Here is a 19,580-nt window from a genome sequence, read left to right as displayed (position 1 = left end):
GTTTTGAGATACTTAATCCCATGTTCTGAAACATTTTTATTTTTGGTAATCTAAAATTCAACGTTATGAGTATGTATTTTTAATTATTTGTTCTGGGCACTCAGATTTATATCTGAAGATATATATCTCCTTTCATCACTGAGAAATGTTCTTTATTATTTTATAGAAAATGTCTTCCCCTTCACTTTCCCTGAACTCTCCCTGTGGGAATCCTATCAGCTGAAAATTGGTCCTCCTGGATTGATACCCTATACTTTTTCTTATATATAGTTTTCTCTTCTTTTTCAAAAAAATTTGATTTTATATTTTGGGACATTGCATAAACTTTATCTTCTAACTATTATTTAATTTTAAAAAATTTGGAATTGTATTTGTAATTTTCAAGTGTTCTTTTTCTTTTTTTATTGTTCATTTTTAAATCATCCTATTCTGAGTGTGTATAGGTAAGCTTTTCTCAAATACAAATTAGAATGATTTTAAAAGTTATCTGCTACTCTCTGAGATATTTGTTTTCATAGAGTTTATATTTTCTATTGATCTCAGTCTTTCTCTGTAATGCCTAAAGGATTTCTTCAAGTGTTTTGTGATTCTTATTGTCCTATCTACACATTTTACATATTAGAACTTGAGACAAATATTTGACAGGGAGCTTTATGTCTGCAGGAGAGTCTTGTTGATTCTTACACCTTGCCTAGTTATACAGAAAGGTAACGAGTCATTAATGTCAGAATGAGGAGAGCTTTTTGAAAGGAGCTCCTAATTTCTCCCAAGGCAATTGGTTCAATTATCTTAGAGAAGAACCCTCTGATTTTTTACCTAAGATAAGAAACTGGCATTAGGTTGATTGGCAAGCAGAGGTGGGAGAGGGAGTTCTATATACAGTAGTCCCCCCATTTGTGGTTTTGCTTTTTGCAGTTTGAGTTGCCCACATTCAACTGCAGTGCAAAAATATTAAAAATTCCAGAAATAAACGATTCGTAAGCTTTAAATGGCATGCCATTCTCAGTAGTGTGATGAAACTCTGTGTTATCCTGCCGCATCTTGCCTGGGATGTGAATATTCTCTTTATCCAGTGTCTCCACACTGGCTATGCCACCATCTTTTTACTCATTTAGTAGCCACCTGGATTATCAGATTGACTGTTGCAGTATTGCAGTGCTTGTGTTCGAGCAACCCTTACTTTACTTAATAATGGCCCCAAAGTGCAAGTCTAGTGATGTTGGTGAATTCTTATAATTGTTTTATTTTTGTTGTTGTTGTTAATCTCTTACTGTGCCTAATCTATAAACTTTATCATAGGTATGTATCTATAGGAACAGCCATCGTGTATGTAGGATTCGGTACTATCCACTGTTTCAGGCATCCACTGCAGGTCTTGTAATGTATTCTCTAAGGATGGGGGGGATTACTATACACATCTAGTGTTGACATCCATTCTCAGCCAGCCCCACTTCCCATTCCCATCTTCAGTACTGCCTGCAATGTCTGAGTCCAAGGCTTCATGAGATTCTCTTGGCCATCTATGGCCTTTACTGTGGCTTATTTTGCATGTATTCTAGTCCATAGGTGGCTGCATCATTCAAACTTGCATTTGCCTTTCATCATTCTGAACTTTGTGGGAGCCTCTGGTTCACCTGTGCCCTCTTCCATAATGTTTTCATTAAGAATTGTTGCAATAGAGTCTTCAAAAGGGAGGTCTTGGTTCACCAATTTGTATAGAAATTATTTTTATATTTAAAAAAATATATCTTTGAGGCAGGATAGGAAGTATATATTTTTCTCTCAACAGGAAAACCTGGAGGCATGGGCACCAGTGGAAAGGGTATTTCACAATCCAGGTAGTAGATCATGGACATCTAGACCAGTGTAGTGGTCATGAAGATATGTATAACAAGTTGACGATTTTGATCTGCTAAGGAAGTAGAACAGCACTCATGGTTCATTGAAGGAGTGAAATAAGAGGTGGGAATTAAGAATGACATTCAGGCGCCTGAACTAAGCTACTACCTGGCAGATGGCATTCTTTGTGACATAGGGAACTTGAGAGATGTGCTTCAGTGGGGTAGATGGGCAAGTTTTGATTTGGATAAGTTAACACATGTCATTTAAATCCAAGTGCTCTGGAATCAGTTGAACATCTAAGTCAAAAGTTCAGAAATGATCTGAACTGAAAGTGCCGATTTCGTAGTTATCAGCATATGGATGCTATTTGAAGACATATAGGTGGCTTCAAATGAGTACCATTGCTGTGACAGAACAAGAGGAGTAAGAGTCATGCCTTGGGCAGAAACCTGGAAGAATACAAGTATGAAACAGACAAGAGGAAGGGGAGCTCACAAAAGCACCTAAGAAGAAAGAGAGAGACAAAGGACTTAAACACTGACAATTTGTTTGAAGAAGAAATAAAAAAGTGTGAAAAATTCTAAGAAGATTTAGGCATAAATATATGAGAAAACCCAGGAGACAGAAGTGTCCAGAAGCTCTGCTGCCCATCTGATGCACCCTCCTGGCAAAGCCTAACTCTGGATCAATCCCACTATCATCCCTCATTTGGATTATTGCAATGGTTTCCATTGGTCAGTCTGCCTCAGTCCAGCACCTCTCCAATCTATTCCTTATTCTGGGCAAATCCCGATGAGCTGTTTCTCTTCCAAAAACCCTTAACAGATTGCCACTGCCCTTTAATGTCAGGCCAGACTCTGAGCTGCAGGAAGGGTACCATGGTGTCAAACATTGCTGAGATGTACACTGTCTCCAGGAAACACATCACGGACCTTGTTTTCTCAGAAACTATCATCTCTGAAAAGCCTCGTTCAGACCTTCCCTGGTCAGACCACAAGCTCCTAACTGGCCAGTGTGTTCAGTCAGATATGCTGGTACTTAGTCTCCACAAAAATATACTGTTCCTTGAACTTTCCACATTCTCTTTCTCCTTCAGCCCCTTCTGTCTTAACTTCCATGGTGTTTCCTCTGCCTAGGCCAATCTTCTCACCGTCTACCTGCCTTCTTCCACACATGCTTCAGGTCTCCACTCAACTATCCCTCCAAGGTCCACCCAGTATCCATTAGTCAGGTTTATTCTCCCATTTCCCCATCCTTTTACAACACTTATTGTAATTCATAATACTGTATTTACAATTTTTAAGTTTATTTATTATATATCTCCTCTTCTAAAACACACAATTCATTAGGGCAGGGATTATATCTTTTTTTGGTTGTTGTTCACTGCTTTAACTAAACAAAGAGTCTGGTACACAGATGTCCCATTATTATTAAGTCAGTAATAGAACAAATGAATGGCAATTCTCTGCCTGCACCATTTTGTCTTACAGCTTCCGGGTTTGAAATGTCCTTTTTTTTTTTTCTTTTTGAGACGGAGTCTCGCTCTGTCGCCGGATCTCAGCTCACTGCAAGCTCCGCCTCCCGGGTTTATGCCATTCTCCTGCCTCAGCCTGCCCAGTAGCTGGGACTACAGGCGCCGGCCACCTCGCCTGGCTAGTTTTTTGTATTTTTTTTTTAGTAGAGACGGGGTTTCACCAGGTTAGCCAGGATGGTCTCGATCTCCTGACCTCGTGATCCGCCCGTCTCGGCCTCCCAAAGTGCTGGGATTACAGGCTTGAGCCACCGCGCCCGGCCTGAAATGTCTTTAACCACGTTCTTAATTCCACTTCAGACTATTTGTCTGGCAAACACTTGCTCACACACACACAAAAACAGATTGCTTTCAGACTTCCTGACAATTTGGCCTCTTATTCCCATAAAGAATTGTTAACTTCCTCATTTGGACATCCTCAGTACCCAGCACATACTTCTATTATAGTGCTTATAAATTTTTATTGTACTACTTTGACTGCACGTCTTTCTTTCTCATTTGATGGTTACTTGAAATTAAGAGTCATGTCTTAGTTTTGGTTCTTCAGCAACTACCTCATTCAATGTTTATCAAGGATGAATGAACAAAAATCAAATATGGATTAGTATTTTCTTGATGTTCCTAAATCATTATTCAGACCACTAATTACAATTTACTTTTACCTTTAAGATATTTAATCAGGTTAATAATTTAATCAGTGGATTTCAGTCAATATAAAAGACCAGTTGTGGTGTCCTGCCTCTGAACCAAATAACCCAGTTCTTAAGTATTTGAATATACTTTATACAGTCTTTAAGTATCTTCTTTCTTCCTGTTAAGACTAAGCTATTCTTGCTACATCAATTCTCTTATCAATAATTTTCTCTGTTGTTTCTAATTTCCTCCATTTAAAAAAATCTATAGATGACTGAGCTTGTTAACATTTTGAATTAAATGAGCATAAATATATTCTGAAAGGATTTGAGATCTAAGGTGCTCAAGCTGTCATGCCTAGACCTTGAGAAAGAAGATTTGGTATCTCAGAGGGTTTTGTGTTCTACCTCCTAGTTCTCAGAGGGGACAGGTAGGCTATATAGCATAATGAAGGTTGGTAAAAATGCAAAAACATATGCAAAAGTATAATTTTTTTCATAATATACTAAATATAATTTGATCTAATTTCTTGACTTTTATTGTTACGCATGACAATATTATTTAATGAATCTTCTGTGTGTATGCTGAAGATACAAATTCTCCCATATTAGAATCCATTCTGTGTGTGGCTTCTGCTGCTTCTTTCAGCTCAATGATAAAATCCAAATCCCATTCCCTAGCCCCCATTATCATCACCACTATCAGTCCCCTCATACTCAGAGGGATTATCTCCGTTAAGTTTTCAGATGGAAAGACTGAGCCAATGTCACCACTTTATTATTTTTGTTTTTACATCACCTTTTACTGCAACCAGAAGTTCTCTTTCATCACTTCTATTATTCGGTACCCACCCCCCAACCCAACACCACCATTCTCTGATTCTAATTTTGGACTGAAGCTACCTAGAGAGTTTTAAATATTACACAAAACCTTGGACAGACCTAGCAAAAGTGCATATAATGTATCTTCTGTTAAAAATCATTCTAAGATTTCATTCATTTGAACAATTATTTTTTAATAAGTACTTATTATGCTTAGCAGTTTTTTGTTTTGTTTTGAGAATTAATTTACTGTATACCACATCCTGAATTCAAGAAAGTGGTATTTTATATTTCACGAACTTTATAAAAGAAGACAATACTATCTTCTCAAAAAAAAATTCCTATCACTCTTAGTTGGACCTATTTTTTCTTGCTTTGATTCTTTGCATAATAACATTTCATTAATACTTAGATAATTCTTATAAGCTTTTTTAAAAAATATAATTTGGACACTCATTTTATCCTCCTGCCTGGAGTAACTAAAGCAACGTGGGGACAGGGACTCTGACTTGATCATCTTTGTATTCCCTGCATCGCCCAAAGAAGTAAAATAGTAGGCATTTAACAATTATTTGAGGCATTGAACAGAAACACTTGACACTCATAAATGCATAAAGTTACTTTATTTTAAGTATACATATAATTTTGAAAAATATAAATGCTAAAATATCTCATCTTCTTCATCTCTTAATTCCATAAAAGTCACAATAGAAAGCTTCATAAAACTGTAAAATACTATGTTATAGGAATTTTAGGATTTATATTGGAAAAAGTTATTAGTAATATATTGAAATGTTTTCTGTTCTTTATCATTTTGTTCCACCATGTTGATCTACTTCATTTAAAATAAAAAGATGCATCATTTCTCTCTCCAAAGTTAATAAAGACTTAAGAGAATAAAAATAAGAATATCTGAAAGTGCGTATTGATTCTGAAAAGTAATGTGTACGAATATGTACCAGCCATGAAAATGGCTAAAAAGAGGCAACTATTCACTCTTTTCACATTGTAGGACTGGGACAAAGTTACTTCTGGCTCTAAAAGTTTCACTGGATGACTTTAGCCCTGAGTTGCAATATTTGCCTAGGAAACAGAATTCTTGCTTTTTATACGTACCCATAGAGCACAATGAAATGAGCCAGGAAAATGGACATATCTAAATCTCTGGTCAAAACACAACTTGACTGGTTAGCATATTACAAAACTTTTTTAAAATTTTAGGCTGCAATGAAGCTCAATGAAATCATCTGAAAACTCATGGCCTTTCAGATAGTGAAGTGCTATAAAATATCACTTGATTGTACCCAGCCACTTGGTGCCACTGGGCTTCATGCTCATGCTGTGAAGAGCAGATGTGAAATATCATGAAATATAAATCAGAAAATCTCAGGTTCCTGCACCAAAATCATTAAGTAGTATGAAAAGGATTGAAGAAGGTTTTGTCCCATCCCTGAACAATGTCAACCTCTGTAATACAACTCAAATTATTTCATTTTGTTTTTAAAATATAGTCAGCAGTCAATACATTTCAAGTACTTTAACACAGTTAAAAAAGGAACCAAAAAACTCGGAAGACAATCATTCTCTATTAAACACCAGTATATAGTTGATAAAAGATTTACTCTGTATGGGTTGGTGCATGAGCATAAAATACACGCAAACTGAATTACAGACAGCAGACAACTGTTTTTCCTCCTCTCTTGGAGGTGGAAGGCTGAGGAGAGAGGTTTTTGTTTTCCTACTTCTTAAGTCAGTTAAGTCCTCTCCCCAGCCCCACTCCTCAACCTTGATTGGGAGATGAGGCAGGGACATTACTGCCCCGGCACACAAAACAATTAGAATTCCAAGTATTCATTTCACACAGTAGAGAAGATGACTTTTATCAAGGAAAACAGTGTGTCCAAGATATTTGTCTCCCAAACACAAAACCAGATGCATTTTTGCTCTTTTGATAAGGCAGACGCTTGACTTAGTCATCTCTTTTCTTCCAACAGTGTTTCTGCAACCACAGCCAGGACTTTCTGGTTAACAACTCTAAGCGGACTTTGTCTTTATCTTTTGAATCCTTTATCTCTGCGAGTCACATTACGGAGAAAAGGGAGAAACACTTATAAAAAAATGTACTGTTGTAATTTGTGTCCAGTTTGCATAGAAACAAAACCACCGCCAAATCTGGTTCACTCTTAGGCAATGGGTAAATTTAGCTAAGATACTGATAATTTGGTGTCACCAGGCAAACCTCAGGTTTTGCTTGTTAGTTTGGTTAACTACTTCTGTTCCTTTGAAAGTAATGACATTTTTAAACACTTCCCTGGGTTCCCAGAATATTGAAAGGATTTGATATTAACTGTTTATTTAGCAAATGTAAGGTACTATTCTGTGTTCATGTCATAAATATCAATATGGATCATAAACAGAGGTACACATAGGTTTCACCTCTACTCACAGGCTGACATGATGAGTTAAGTTGCTTCAGGAGTTCTTTGATAGGTATAGAGACGGGCATGAACCACAGATACTTGATTCGTGATCAGAAAAAAAATGTTTTATCTAGAGCTTTTATAAAAGTAAACAAAAGTACCTTTAACTTAACAAGATCACAGGTTCAGCTGAAACTATACATGGTTTTTAAACAATTTATTGATGCTTCTGTGAGTAAAGAAAAAGGGAAAGTCTTCTTATACTGGTTTATATTAGAGTAATAGAAAGCTAGATAATACAGAATAATCATTTTAAGGATAGCCCTAAATACAAATGTGAAGCCAGAATCTGGCAGGTGAGGTTTTAACACCATAACATATAATTTGCCACTATTATTTTAATGAAAAATTTGGGGTCATTATTGTCTAATTTGTATAAATTAAAAGTTTTAGGAGTATCAGTTACTGTAAAAGTAACAACTAACTCAGGATAATAACATTTTCGTAATCAAAATTACAAGGAGACAGAATAATAATTTAAGTAGCATAACAATGAGTGGGAATCAATAAGTGCATATTATCAAACCAACAAATGTGGTTTCATTCTGCTTCTAGTATAACCCTCAACAACTGGTTATAGTTAGGATATATCACAGTTGTGGTTATATGAATTCAAAATTGTAATTTTAACATTTAAAATGTTTTTTAATATACATTCACAATATGTAATGTATCATATTAAAAACAACCTTTAAATATCATGTTGAATTTGGTTAATAAATGTCTAACTTTCAGTGTGGTACTTTGAAATATACATACATATATGTACACTAATGTGTTCTAAAAGTCCCACTTACAAAGAATAATTGCCTTTGCATCCTGAAAAAGTGCATGAGAGTACCGTTACACTGTACTCTGCAGCTCTGTAATCCCGTTACATTTTATAGACATGTAAATGGGCTATTAATACTCCTATGAATTTTATATTGCATGTACGAGCTATTATATCAATTATAATGACTGATATCTGGGAAATAAACTATATTTACTCTCATTTTCATATGGACAGACTTCTTGGACCCTTAATGGATTTTTTCATATGTGGTTTGGGTTTTATGAAAACTGGCACAAGAGACTCAATGACTTTGCCCTCTGCCTACCGTCACTCTTTTGCTTTCTAACATTGCACATATATGCACCAACCATGGCACAGAGCACATACACAAACACACAAATATTTCAAAATGAGAAAATGTCTAACAATACTGCATAGGACACTGACGTGGTCATACAATCAGCATCTGCACACAGATGCTACTATTATCAGAACATTGGTTCTTCTCATGACATAGGAGTTCGTCTCTTCTCCCTCAATCTCCTTCATAGAACAGTTAAGTTTCTTTTAAAGAAAGGGAAAAATTGATGCTTAGAAACATGGTGCTTTTAATCTGATCTTGCCTTCTGGCTTACCCTAGAGATTGTGTATTTGTGTGTGTGTATGTATGTGTAAAAATCACATTATATACAATACAATTTTTACAGAAAGCCTGGCAGCTACAAATAAGAGGTAGAACTACTCAAAACTATGTTTCCTGCTGCAGGAAAAAATTCATTTTCTTTACAGTAATTAAAAAAAAGTTTTAAAAATTGACAAAAAATAAGTTGCAGGTTAGGCCCCATAATTTAAACAACAAAATCTAGGAAGAAAAATATTCTTCAATGTACTCAACAGATAAGTTCATTAAAGGGTTAAAAAAAGTTGCATAGGAAAAAAGGGACATTCCAGCACTTGCTACAATGATGGCAATGGTTTCTCTATAGGGAGTAAAGTACCTTCAGGTTTTTCTTCTTTTGATAACTCTAAGATTAGGGTTTACAAGCAAGAGCAAGTTAAAATAGCAGCACTTTTTCCAGTCCCGGAGAGCTCTATAAATGAGAAGGGACTCTTGTCTGGAGGTCAAGGTTTGTTCTACCAGACAAAGACAAGCCAGTAAGCACAGCCCCAAAGCTAAAGTTTTAAGTTCCTTCAATATTTTCATGTTATAAAATCCTTAATGCTTGCATCCTCTGTTTAATAGAGGCAAAGGGCAGGGCCTGTGTGTGTCTGTGTCTTGAGTGACAGAAGAATCTGGTTATCAGAGGACACAACTGAAAGTTTAAGAACAAAAGGGCTATTCCTCAGATGCTGTTTCTAAGGAACGGTGCACTATTGTCTTGATTGTATCTATGCAAGAGAGAAGCAGAGAGAGCGCTGTATTATTTGGCCTGTGACCAAAAACTGAGACAAAATAAAAGTTAAAAAATAAACAAACAGCCAAACAAAAACCAACGACATTAACAACAAATGTCAGTTTTAAGAAAGACAAACAGGTTACAATGTAGTTTCTGTTCCCTTGCTCCTCCAGAAATGATCATTGTCTTCAGGCTCAAGTTCTATTCTAATTTGAGGCACAACTTTTACTGGAGTTCTAGGAGGACTAGAGAAAAAGGAAAAAAAAAAAAAGTAGTAAGTAAATCAGATTTCCTTCATCATCTGTCAAATGTTTATGCATTGTATAGAAGTCAAGTATGTCCTTCCTTGTTCTCTTTTAATACTTATATTCTCTTTGTGTATTAAAAACAAACACTTTAAATGGGATGAAGGTTATCAGTAGAGTCAAGAAATTCAAGTAAAAAAATTTCATAAGATCTCATACCTAGAATAAATAAACAATAAAAACAACAAACACAAAAGGGAAAAAGATACATGTGGGTAATGCTGTCAGAAATTAAAAGACAACAAGACTGACATAACAAAAACATTCAGAGATTTCAGAAAATCGAGTAGAACCTGAAATCTCTGGAACTTTGTTAAGAGGGAAAGAAACCACTGGAGAAGAACTGTCAGAAAGTGCCAGTTACACCCCTTCAAATCAGGGATGATACTGAAATTAAAAGAGCTAATGTTGATCCTGGGTTGTAACTTCATGATACTGAAAGATTCCCTTATTTGTAAGAGTAAGTAGGTCTCTTAGAATGCTTTCTACTAGTAAAAGCTGGAGCAAGTTTTGGTCACTGGGTAATTTATTTAAGAGAAATCATAGAGAGGAAGGAGAACAAGAAGTTATGTCAATAACCCACCATTAACTACATTTGTGTGGGGCAATTATTCCACAGAACAACATAAAATACTGGGCTGTCCTTTACCTTGGCATACCGAGTGACTGAAGGAAAGGAATTTTATCAGCAGGATGTGTGGCGTTCAAGGAATGTTGGTGATCTTTCTCCTGGAAAATAAAGGTTTCAAAAAATGTAAATAGTACGTCTATAGTGAAGTATAAAACAAAAATCTTCACAAAATTGATGCATCTTCCATAACTGGTAAGAGTAAAAAGACAAGTTTAGGCATTTCAATAAAAAATGTATTAAGCTAAGACTCTAGTGTGATGAAGACAAAATCACTTCGTTTCCTTTACGTTAGGTTTTCTGGGATGGATCACTGCTATCTTGTCAGTGAGAAGAATAAAAAGCAAATCATTTTTAGAGGGTGACAACATTCTCTTACTGTCTAAGGCTTGCTTTTGGATTTCTTTCCATCTTCAGCATTCCTAAGTTTGCCTGCTGTTGTTCATAAGGAAAAAAAAAGATTTTCTTTGAGGTACTTACTCATACTACAACACTACTTCTATCAGTTCTGTTCTTTCATCATGGATTATAAAGATAAACATGACATTAGGAAACATTTCAGGCAAAATGCTCAAGTGTATTTTGTTTAAGTAAACTTCTAATATCATATCAACTTGCAATTTATCCTTTAAAAGGGGTTTTGAGAGGATGAAGGGCAACTGGCACATAAACTTTTTCCATGAGCCTCAAATTCTGGCTAGTGATTTTTTAAAAGTAGCTTTTACATTTATTTATAAGGGGCTATACCAGGTTATGATGCCAACAGAAGATATACATGTTAATCACATGTGTGTCAAAGTGTGCTTTTGCTATTAATGCTCCACAGATAAAAAATGAAGTTGGAACATGGCTTGAGGAGCTTAAATTAAAAAAGAAATTCATAACCAAACCCCATTAAGTTAGCAGAAATTAGCCTCGGTTACAAGTTATAGGTTACAAACTGGACACCAAAGGTAAGACTGCTTTAGTTCCTGGTTCTTTAAATCCAGGCTGGTAGCCAGCCTCCAAGATGGCTCTCAGAGATCCCTGTCTCCTGGTATTTATGAATTTGTGTAATTCTTTCCCAGTGTTAACAGTGTGGGGCTGCATAACCATCAGAATATGACAGAAGTAATGGTCTGTTACTTCTGAGATTCAGTTATAAAAGACTGCAGCTTCTGTCTTGGTTTCTTTTTCTTTTATCACTGGCTCTGAGGGAGGCCATATCACGGGCAGTCCTACAGAGATACCCACAGGTAAAGAAACAAACGTCATGCCAAGGGCCCCATGAGTGTGCTTTTGGAAGCAGATCCCCAGCTCCAACCAAGTCTTCAGAGACTAAAATATTTAATGGGAACCTTAGTGGGTGGATACCTATGCTGTCAAGAATATCTGTTATAGAGATTTGCAGAAGAAAAAACAAAACCTGTTCCGTTCTAGAATTCATGTGTTTCCTTATAGCCTTAGCACAAATGACTTCATTTTGCTTTGGTTTGGTCTTTTGGGGCCTAGTGCATGAGCTTAGTTCAAAACAACGGCCTCTCAGAATTTTGTTTAAAAAGATTCCCCCTTTTTAACCAACTTCATTTCTTCTTGCCTAGAGACCATCAATCTTCAGATGATCATGCAACAAAGGTTCCAGCCAGTTCCAGCTGAAGACACCACCCTGGCCATCAAGAAGCTACCGTGCCTTCATTAGACTAAGAGCAGGGTGAGAGTTCAGTGATCCCCAATAGGTAGGGAGTATGCCCCAAGCCAGAATGAAGCAGTTACAGAAAAAAGACCATTGGTCCCTCTGCCTCCCATGAAGATTTAGGGAGATCACATCTCTCCTTGAGGAGATGAGGCAGGAAAACAGGGTCTGGAGGCAGGGAACATAAGGCCTATTCACACTTTGGCTATGACAGGAAATATCCTCTCCATGGGGTGTAGGCCAAGTTTGTAACTTTACTTCATCCTCTTCATTTACATAGGGCATACCCCAAGTAGAGGGTAAACTCCCCAAAATTTTGTAATGGGGCCCTTGAGTCCCTATTCTTGGGCCCACTCCCACAACGGGGAGTATAATATAATTTTCAATACATTCTTTCATTTCTTCCTGGAAAAAAAGTCTTCAGAGACTCAGCCCCAGCTGACAGCTTGACAGCTCTGACTGCAATCTCATGAGATACTCTGAGCCAGAACCAAAATCAGCTGCCCCTGCATTCCTGAATGTCAGGAATTGTGTAAGAAAACATGTTTGCTGTTTTAAGCTGCTAAGTTTTATGGTAATTTGTTACTCAATGATTGATAACTAATATACCCATTATTTTTTATCAATAGACATTCATTCCAAACATTTCTTGATAACAGTAACCTCCTATTGAAGTCAAGGTGGTTTGGTAAAATAGAAATAAAAGCATCTTAACTGTCTTTTTCTGTAACAGATCAGTGTACTCTGAAGTGCATCTGAATCTAAAAGGATGCATTTTCTTCAATGAGAACACAAAATAGAAAGTAGCTTGATGACAATTGCTACCTGCTATTGGGAAAGTCTGAAATGGTCACTGACATTACTAAATGGCCTGTTAATTCAATTACAGAAGAAAAAAATGTCACAAACCATTGCACCATAGCCACCAGCCTATCACCCTAGAAAGATCAGTGCAGTTATAACAATAATTTTGAAATAGCAAAAGGGAGAATGAAGAGATTAGAAAGCAAATGCATATAAGCTATATCTAGAAAGTTGTACTAATACTTTATGATTGCTAATTTAATCAAAATTAAATTTTTCCAAATTCTCAATATTAACAATTGATTGATTTATTGATCACTGAGAGACCAATGATACAATTTCTCTTTTGAGCTGATTTGATCACTAGTTAAAACCTAAGGAAGACAAACAGTGACAGTGATGTAGTATTATAAGCTGCAATTCAAAATACCAACAAAAAGAAAAATCAATTAAAAACGTGGTTATTAATTTAGCAGTTGGAAAAACTGGGGATGATTTGGGTAAGGGAAAAGACTACCAAATAAAAATTTAAAAGGTTATGGATAAAAAGAAGAGCGAAGCTTAGGGTTTGTAAAAATAAAGTTTTATTACAATTAAGTGTAAATCTTCTCATAGAAAAAAGGAAAAACAAAATCGAGGGCAAGTTAATGCAGATGGCAATTCTAAAGTGTTTTCTCTGTAAGTGCAAATCATATTCAAGCAAGCATGCAAGAGGTTAGTTCTACTCACTGTCAGAAGGTTTGCTATCACTTAGGAAAGGTTGCTGTTCCATGATGTCCATTGGAATTTTAATACTTGGTACTTTTTCTGAGTATGGGCAGTCAGACTGTGAAAAAAATGTACAACAGGTTTTAGAATGTTTTTATTATACAGCCCTTCCTATCTGCTAGTGTCGATCAAACCGTTTTACATAATCATTTACTTAATACTAAGGAGAAAAGCCCTATGATTATTTCTAGTTTGCTATCTTTTAACTGTACTCCTTCTTTCTCCCTCACATTTGTTTTCTACTCTTCTGAGTTAATGGTATTGAGTCCATTAAAGCTACAACTACACAAAATAGAGATCACTACAACTGAATTGTAAAGCTTTCTATCACTTAGACTCCCAATCAGCAATGTTTATGAGTTGTATCTGTGAAGCAAATGATCTCAATGCAAAAACAAATTAAACCTAGGAAACTTCCAAAGTTATAATACGGTCTTGAAATTCTTGTTCTGTTTATGCTGACTCCATCTCTAGGAAAATCATGACCCATCTTTCCTTCTAGAACAAGTGACAGATTTTTTATATATCTACTATCAAGAAGCCTTCTATGTACACTAGAAAATAAACTTTCCTCTCTTATGCTAAGTACTATTTTATGGGTAAAGATTCATTTCAATTAGCTTGTGCCAAAGATATCTGAAAATGTAAGCAAAACATAAGAAAATAAAATGTTTAAAAAGGTGTCTATGATGGTCAGATAAGCAGAGAATCATAATGGAAATGACAAAACCAGGCAGCTAATCATGGGACTGCTTAAAGAACAGGCCACCTAGCCCAAATTATAATAGATTACCACTTTGTTTCTTTTAAATGCATTATATTGATTCCAAGTCTATGTTGGAACTGAAAGACCCAATATATCTCATCATTGAAAGTACCAAAAAGATGATTTTTAGTTGAAAATAAAATAAGATAAATAAAATGAGATTAATGGTAAAAAAAGCTTAACATAAAGTCTATTACCTACATGGAAAATTCCTTTATGGTGACTCTAAAGAGGTTAATGAACAACAGTATCCTTTTAGAGAACTAAGACAATGCATTCAACAAGCAAAAAAGAAAAAAAAAAATAAACATGCCACACACAAACAATATTAACCTTAAATGTAAATGGGCTAAATGCCTCAATTAAAAGACAGACTGGCAAACTGGATAGAGTTAAGACCCATGAGTGTGCAGTATTCAGGAGACCCACCATGTGTTCAAAGACACACACAGGCTCAAAATAAAGGGATGGAGGAATATTTACCAAGCAAATAGAAAGCAAAAACAAAACAAAACAAAACAAAACAAAAAAACAAACAAAAAAACCAGGGGTTGCAATCCTAGTCTCTGATAAAACAGACTTTAAACCAAAAAGCATCAAAAAAGACCAAGAAGGGCACTGCATAATGAAAAAGGGATCAATGTAACAAAAACAGCTAACTATCCCAAACATATATGCACCCAATATAGGAGCACCCATATTCATAAAGCAAGTTCTTAGAGACCTACAAAGAGACTCCCACAAAATAATAGTGGGAGACTTTAACACCCCACTGTCAATATTAGACAGATCAGTGAGACAGAAAATTTACAAGGATATCCAGGACTTGAACTCAGCTCTGGACCAAGCAGATCTAATAGACATCTACAGAACTCTCCACCCCACATCAACAGAATACACATTCTTCTCAGCACCACATCACACTTATTCTAAAATTAACCACATAATTGGAAGTAAAACACTCCTGAGCAAATGCAAAAGAATGGAAATCGTAACAAACAGTCTATCAGACCACAGTGCAATCAAATTAGAACTCAGGACTAAGAAACTTGCTCAAAACAGCACAACTACATGCAAACTGAACAACCTGCTCCTGAATGACTACTGGGTATATAACGAAATGAAGGCAGAAATAAAGATGTTCTTTGAAACCAATGAGAACAAAGACACAACATACCAGAATCTCTGCGACACAGCTAAAGCAGTGTTTAGAGGGAAATTTATAGCACTAAATTCCCACAGGAGAAAGCGGGAAAGATCTAAAACTTGACAGTCTAACATCACAATTAAAAGAACTAGAGAAGCAAGAGCAAACACATTCAAAAGCTAGCGAAGAAAAGAAATAACTAAGATCAGAGCAGAACTGAAGGAGATAGAGACACAAAAAATCCTTCAGAAAAATCAATGAATCCAGGAGCTGTTTTTTGAAAAGATTAACAAAACAGATAGACCACTAGCCAGAATAATGAAGAAGAGAGAAGAATCAAATAGGCACAATAAAAAATGATAAAGGGGATATAACCACTGACCCCACAGAAATACAAACTACCATCAGAGAGTACTATAAACACCTCTACACAAATAAACTAGAAAATCTAGAAGAAATGGATAAATTCCTGGATACATACACTCTCCCAAGACCAACTCTGGAAGAAGCTGAATCCCTGAATAGAACAACAAGAAGTTCTGAAATGAAAGCAGTAATTAATAGTCTACCAATCAAAAATGTCCAGGACCAGATGGGTTCACAGAAGAATTCTACCAGCAGTACAAAGAGGAGCTGGTACCATTTCTTCTGAAACTATTCCAAACAATAGAAAAAGAGGGACTCCTCCCTAACTCATTTTATGAGGCCAGCATCATCCTGATACCAAAACCTGGCAGAGACACAACAAAAAAACAAAATTACAGGCCAGTATTCCTGATGAACATTGATGTGAAAATCCTCAAGAAAATACTGGTAAACTGAATCCAGAAGCGTATTAAAAAGCTAATCTACCACGATCATGTTGGCTTCATCGCTGGGATGCAAGGCTGGTTCAGCATAGGCAAATCAATGAACATAATCCATCACATAAACGGAACCAATGACAAAAAACACATCATTATCTCAATAAATACAGAAAAGGCCTTCAATAAAATTCAACAGCCTTTCATGCTAAAAACTCTCAATAAACTAGGTATTCATGGAATGTATCTTGAAATAATAAGAGCTATTTATGACAAACCCACAGCCAATATCATACTTAATGGGCAAAAGCTGGAAGCATTCCCTTTGAAAACTGGCACAAGAAAAGGATGCTCTCTCTCACCACTCTTATTAAACCTAGTATTGGAATTTCTGGCCAGGGCAATGAGGCAAGAGAAAGAAATAAAGGGTATTCAAATAGGAAGAGGGGAAGTCAAATTGTCTCTGTTTGCCGATGACATGATTGCATATTTAGAAAACCTCATTGTCTCATCCCAAAATCTCCTTAAGCTGATAAGCAACTTCAGCAAAGTCTCAGAATACAAAATCAATGTGCAGAAATCACAAGCATTCCTATACACCAATAATAGACAGAGAGCCCAATCATGAAAGAACTCCCATTCACAATTGCTACAAAGAGAACAAAATACCTAGGAATACAACTTACAAGGGATGTGAAGGACCTCTTAAAGGAGAACAACAAACTACTGCTCAAGGAAATAAAAGAGGACACAAACAAACGGAAAAACATTCCATGCTCATGGATACAAGAATCAATAAGGTGAAAATGGCCATACTGCCCAAAGTAATTTATGGAATCAATGCTATCCTCATCAAGCTACCATTGACTTTCTTCACAAAATTAGAAAAAAACTACTTTAAATTTCATATGGAACCAAAAAAGAGCCCATATAGCCAAGACAATCCTAAGCAAAAAGAACAAAGCTGGAGGCATCACACTACCTGACTTCAAACTATGCCACAAGGCTACAGTAACCAAAACAGCATGGTACTGGTACCAAAACAGATATATGGACCAATGGAACAGAATGGAGGCCTCAAAAATAATGTCACACATCTACAACCATCTGATTTTTGACAAACCTGACAAATACAGGCAGTGAGGAAAGGAGTCCCTATTTAATAAATAGTGTTGGAAAAACTGGTTAGCCATATGCAGAAAATTGAAACTGGAGCCCTTCCTTACATCTTATACAAAAATCAAGTCAAGATGGATTAAAGCCTTAAATATAAGATGTAAAACTATACAACCCTAGAAGAAAACCTAGGCAATACCATTCAGGACACAGGCATGGGCAAAGACTTCATGACTAAAACAGCAAAAGCAATGGCAACAAAAGTCAAAATTGACAAACGGCATCTAATTAAACTACAGAGCATCTGCACAGCAAAATAAATTATCATCAGAATGAATAGGCAACCTACAGAATGGGAGAAAATTTTTGCAATCTATCCATCTGACAAAGGGCTAATATCCAGAATCTATAAGGAACTTAAACAAATTTACAAGAAAAAAACAACCCTATCAAAAAGTGGGCAACGGATATGAACAGATATTTCTCGAAGGAAGACATTTATGCAGCCCGCAAACATATGAAAAAAAGGTCATCATTGCTGGTCATTAGACAAATGCAAATCAAAACCACAATGAGATACCATCTCATGCCAGTTAGAATGGCAATCATTAAAAAGTGAGGAAATAACAGATGCTGGAGATGATGTGGAGAAATAGGAATGCTTTTACACTGTTGGTGAGAGTCTAAATTATTTCAACCATTGTGAAAGACAGTGTGGTGATTCCTCAAAGATCGCAATACCATTTGACCCAGCAATCCTATTACTGGGTATATACCCAAAGGATTATAAATCATTCTACTATAAAGACATGCACATGTATGTTTATTGCAGCACTGCTCACAATAGCAAAGACTTGGAACCAACCCATATACCCATCCACGATAGACTGGATAAAGAAAATGTGGGACATATACACCATGGAATACTATGCAGCCATAAAAAAGGATCAGTTCATGTCCTTTGCAGGGACATGGATGAAGCTGGAAATAATCATTCTCAGCAAACTAACACAGGAACAGAAAACCAAACACCACATGTTTTCACTCATAAGTGGGAGTTGAACAATTAGAAAACATGGATACAGGCAGGGGAATATCACACACTGGGGCCTGCCAGGGGGTAGGGGACTAAGGGAGGGATAGCAGTAGGAGAAATACCTAATGTAGATGACAGGTTGATAGGTACAGCAAACCATCATGGCACGTGTATACCTATGTAACAAACCTGCATGAACTGCACATGTATCCCAGGACTTAAAGTATAATAATAATGAAAAAGATGCCACATGCATTTACCTTTATGAGAATGTCAAAAACAGTAAGTCATTACAGTATTTCAAACATTTTCCAAAATAATAGCACTTATAGATGGATGAGTTGGCAGCCAACCCTTAATCACAGCCTACCAGGCAGATTAAAAAATGACTGTGAGTGGCTCAAAATGTTGGCAAGTCATAATTTTTACTATTTGTGCTCATAAATATTATATTATAGCTATAACTCCCATGTCCCCACGTGACCCCCTATATCCATGGACCCCAAACCCTGTGACTAAGAAGTAAACTTAGGAGAACCACATTCCTAAGTGGAGCCCCTAAATAATGAGTTCAACACACAGAACATACTGCACAGATGTACTCCAAATTGCCTAGCTGGATTCACTGCCTAGGAACAAATGTATATGTTTGCTTGTTTGTTTTGGAACGGGTAGGATGAAGAGGAAGAGGAAAAAAGACAAGTATGACACTTTGGCTTCAAGAAATCTGCCGGAAATGGTAAATATCAATACAAAAAAAACCGACTTTAAATGAAATAGGATTTGTTGGAAATCATATCTAAGAATTGGAAGAACTTCTAAGGAGTTCTTTCGATCCAACTTTTGTCACTAGAGAGCAGTACATTTAAAACATTCTCCGGCCGGGCGCGGTGGCTCAAACCTGTAATCCCAGCACTTTGGGAGGCCGAGACGGGCGGATCACGAGGTCAGGAGATCGAGACCATCCTGGCTAACACGGTGAAACTCCGTCTCTACTAAAAATACAAAAACTAGCTGGGCGAGGTGGCGGGTGCCTGTAGTCTCAGCTACTTGGGA

The 19,580-nt window shown here is 36.3% G+C and overlaps 1 protein-coding gene across 3 annotated transcripts in view; it reads right to left on the bottom strand.

Annotated features, from left to right (window-relative positions):
* Positions 1-5,431: 5,431 nt before the first annotated feature.
* The window catches only part of SLC4A4 (solute carrier family 4 (sodium bicarbonate cotransporter), member 4), a 343,922-nt gene continuing 329,773 nt past the window's right edge, over positions 5,432-19,580 (bottom strand). For 2 of the 3 annotated variants that reach the window (XM_011927128.1, XM_011927129.1), the window contains 3 exons: positions 13,618-13,714; positions 10,434-10,513; positions 5,432-9,724 (listed from right to left, as the gene is read on the bottom strand). In XM_011927128.1, coding sequence (XP_011782518.1) covers positions 10,470-10,513; positions 13,618-13,714 — 141 coding nt within the window. In that variant the 3' untranslated portion in view covers positions 5,432-9,724; positions 10,434-10,469. The remainder of the gene's footprint in view (positions 9,725-10,433; positions 10,514-13,617; positions 13,715-19,580) is intronic. The other variant, XM_011927127.1, reaches the window with a different exon arrangement.

This window comes from Colobus angolensis, unplaced genomic scaffold, assembly GCF_000951035.1.
Source record: "Colobus angolensis palliatus isolate OR3802 unplaced genomic scaffold, Cang.pa_1.0 Scaffold70, whole genome shotgun sequence".
Lineage (NCBI taxonomy): Eukaryota > Metazoa > Chordata > Mammalia > Primates > Cercopithecidae > Colobus > Colobus angolensis.
The sequence above is the reverse complement of the archived record's forward strand: the minus strand, read 5'-3'. Positions and strand labels throughout refer to the sequence as shown.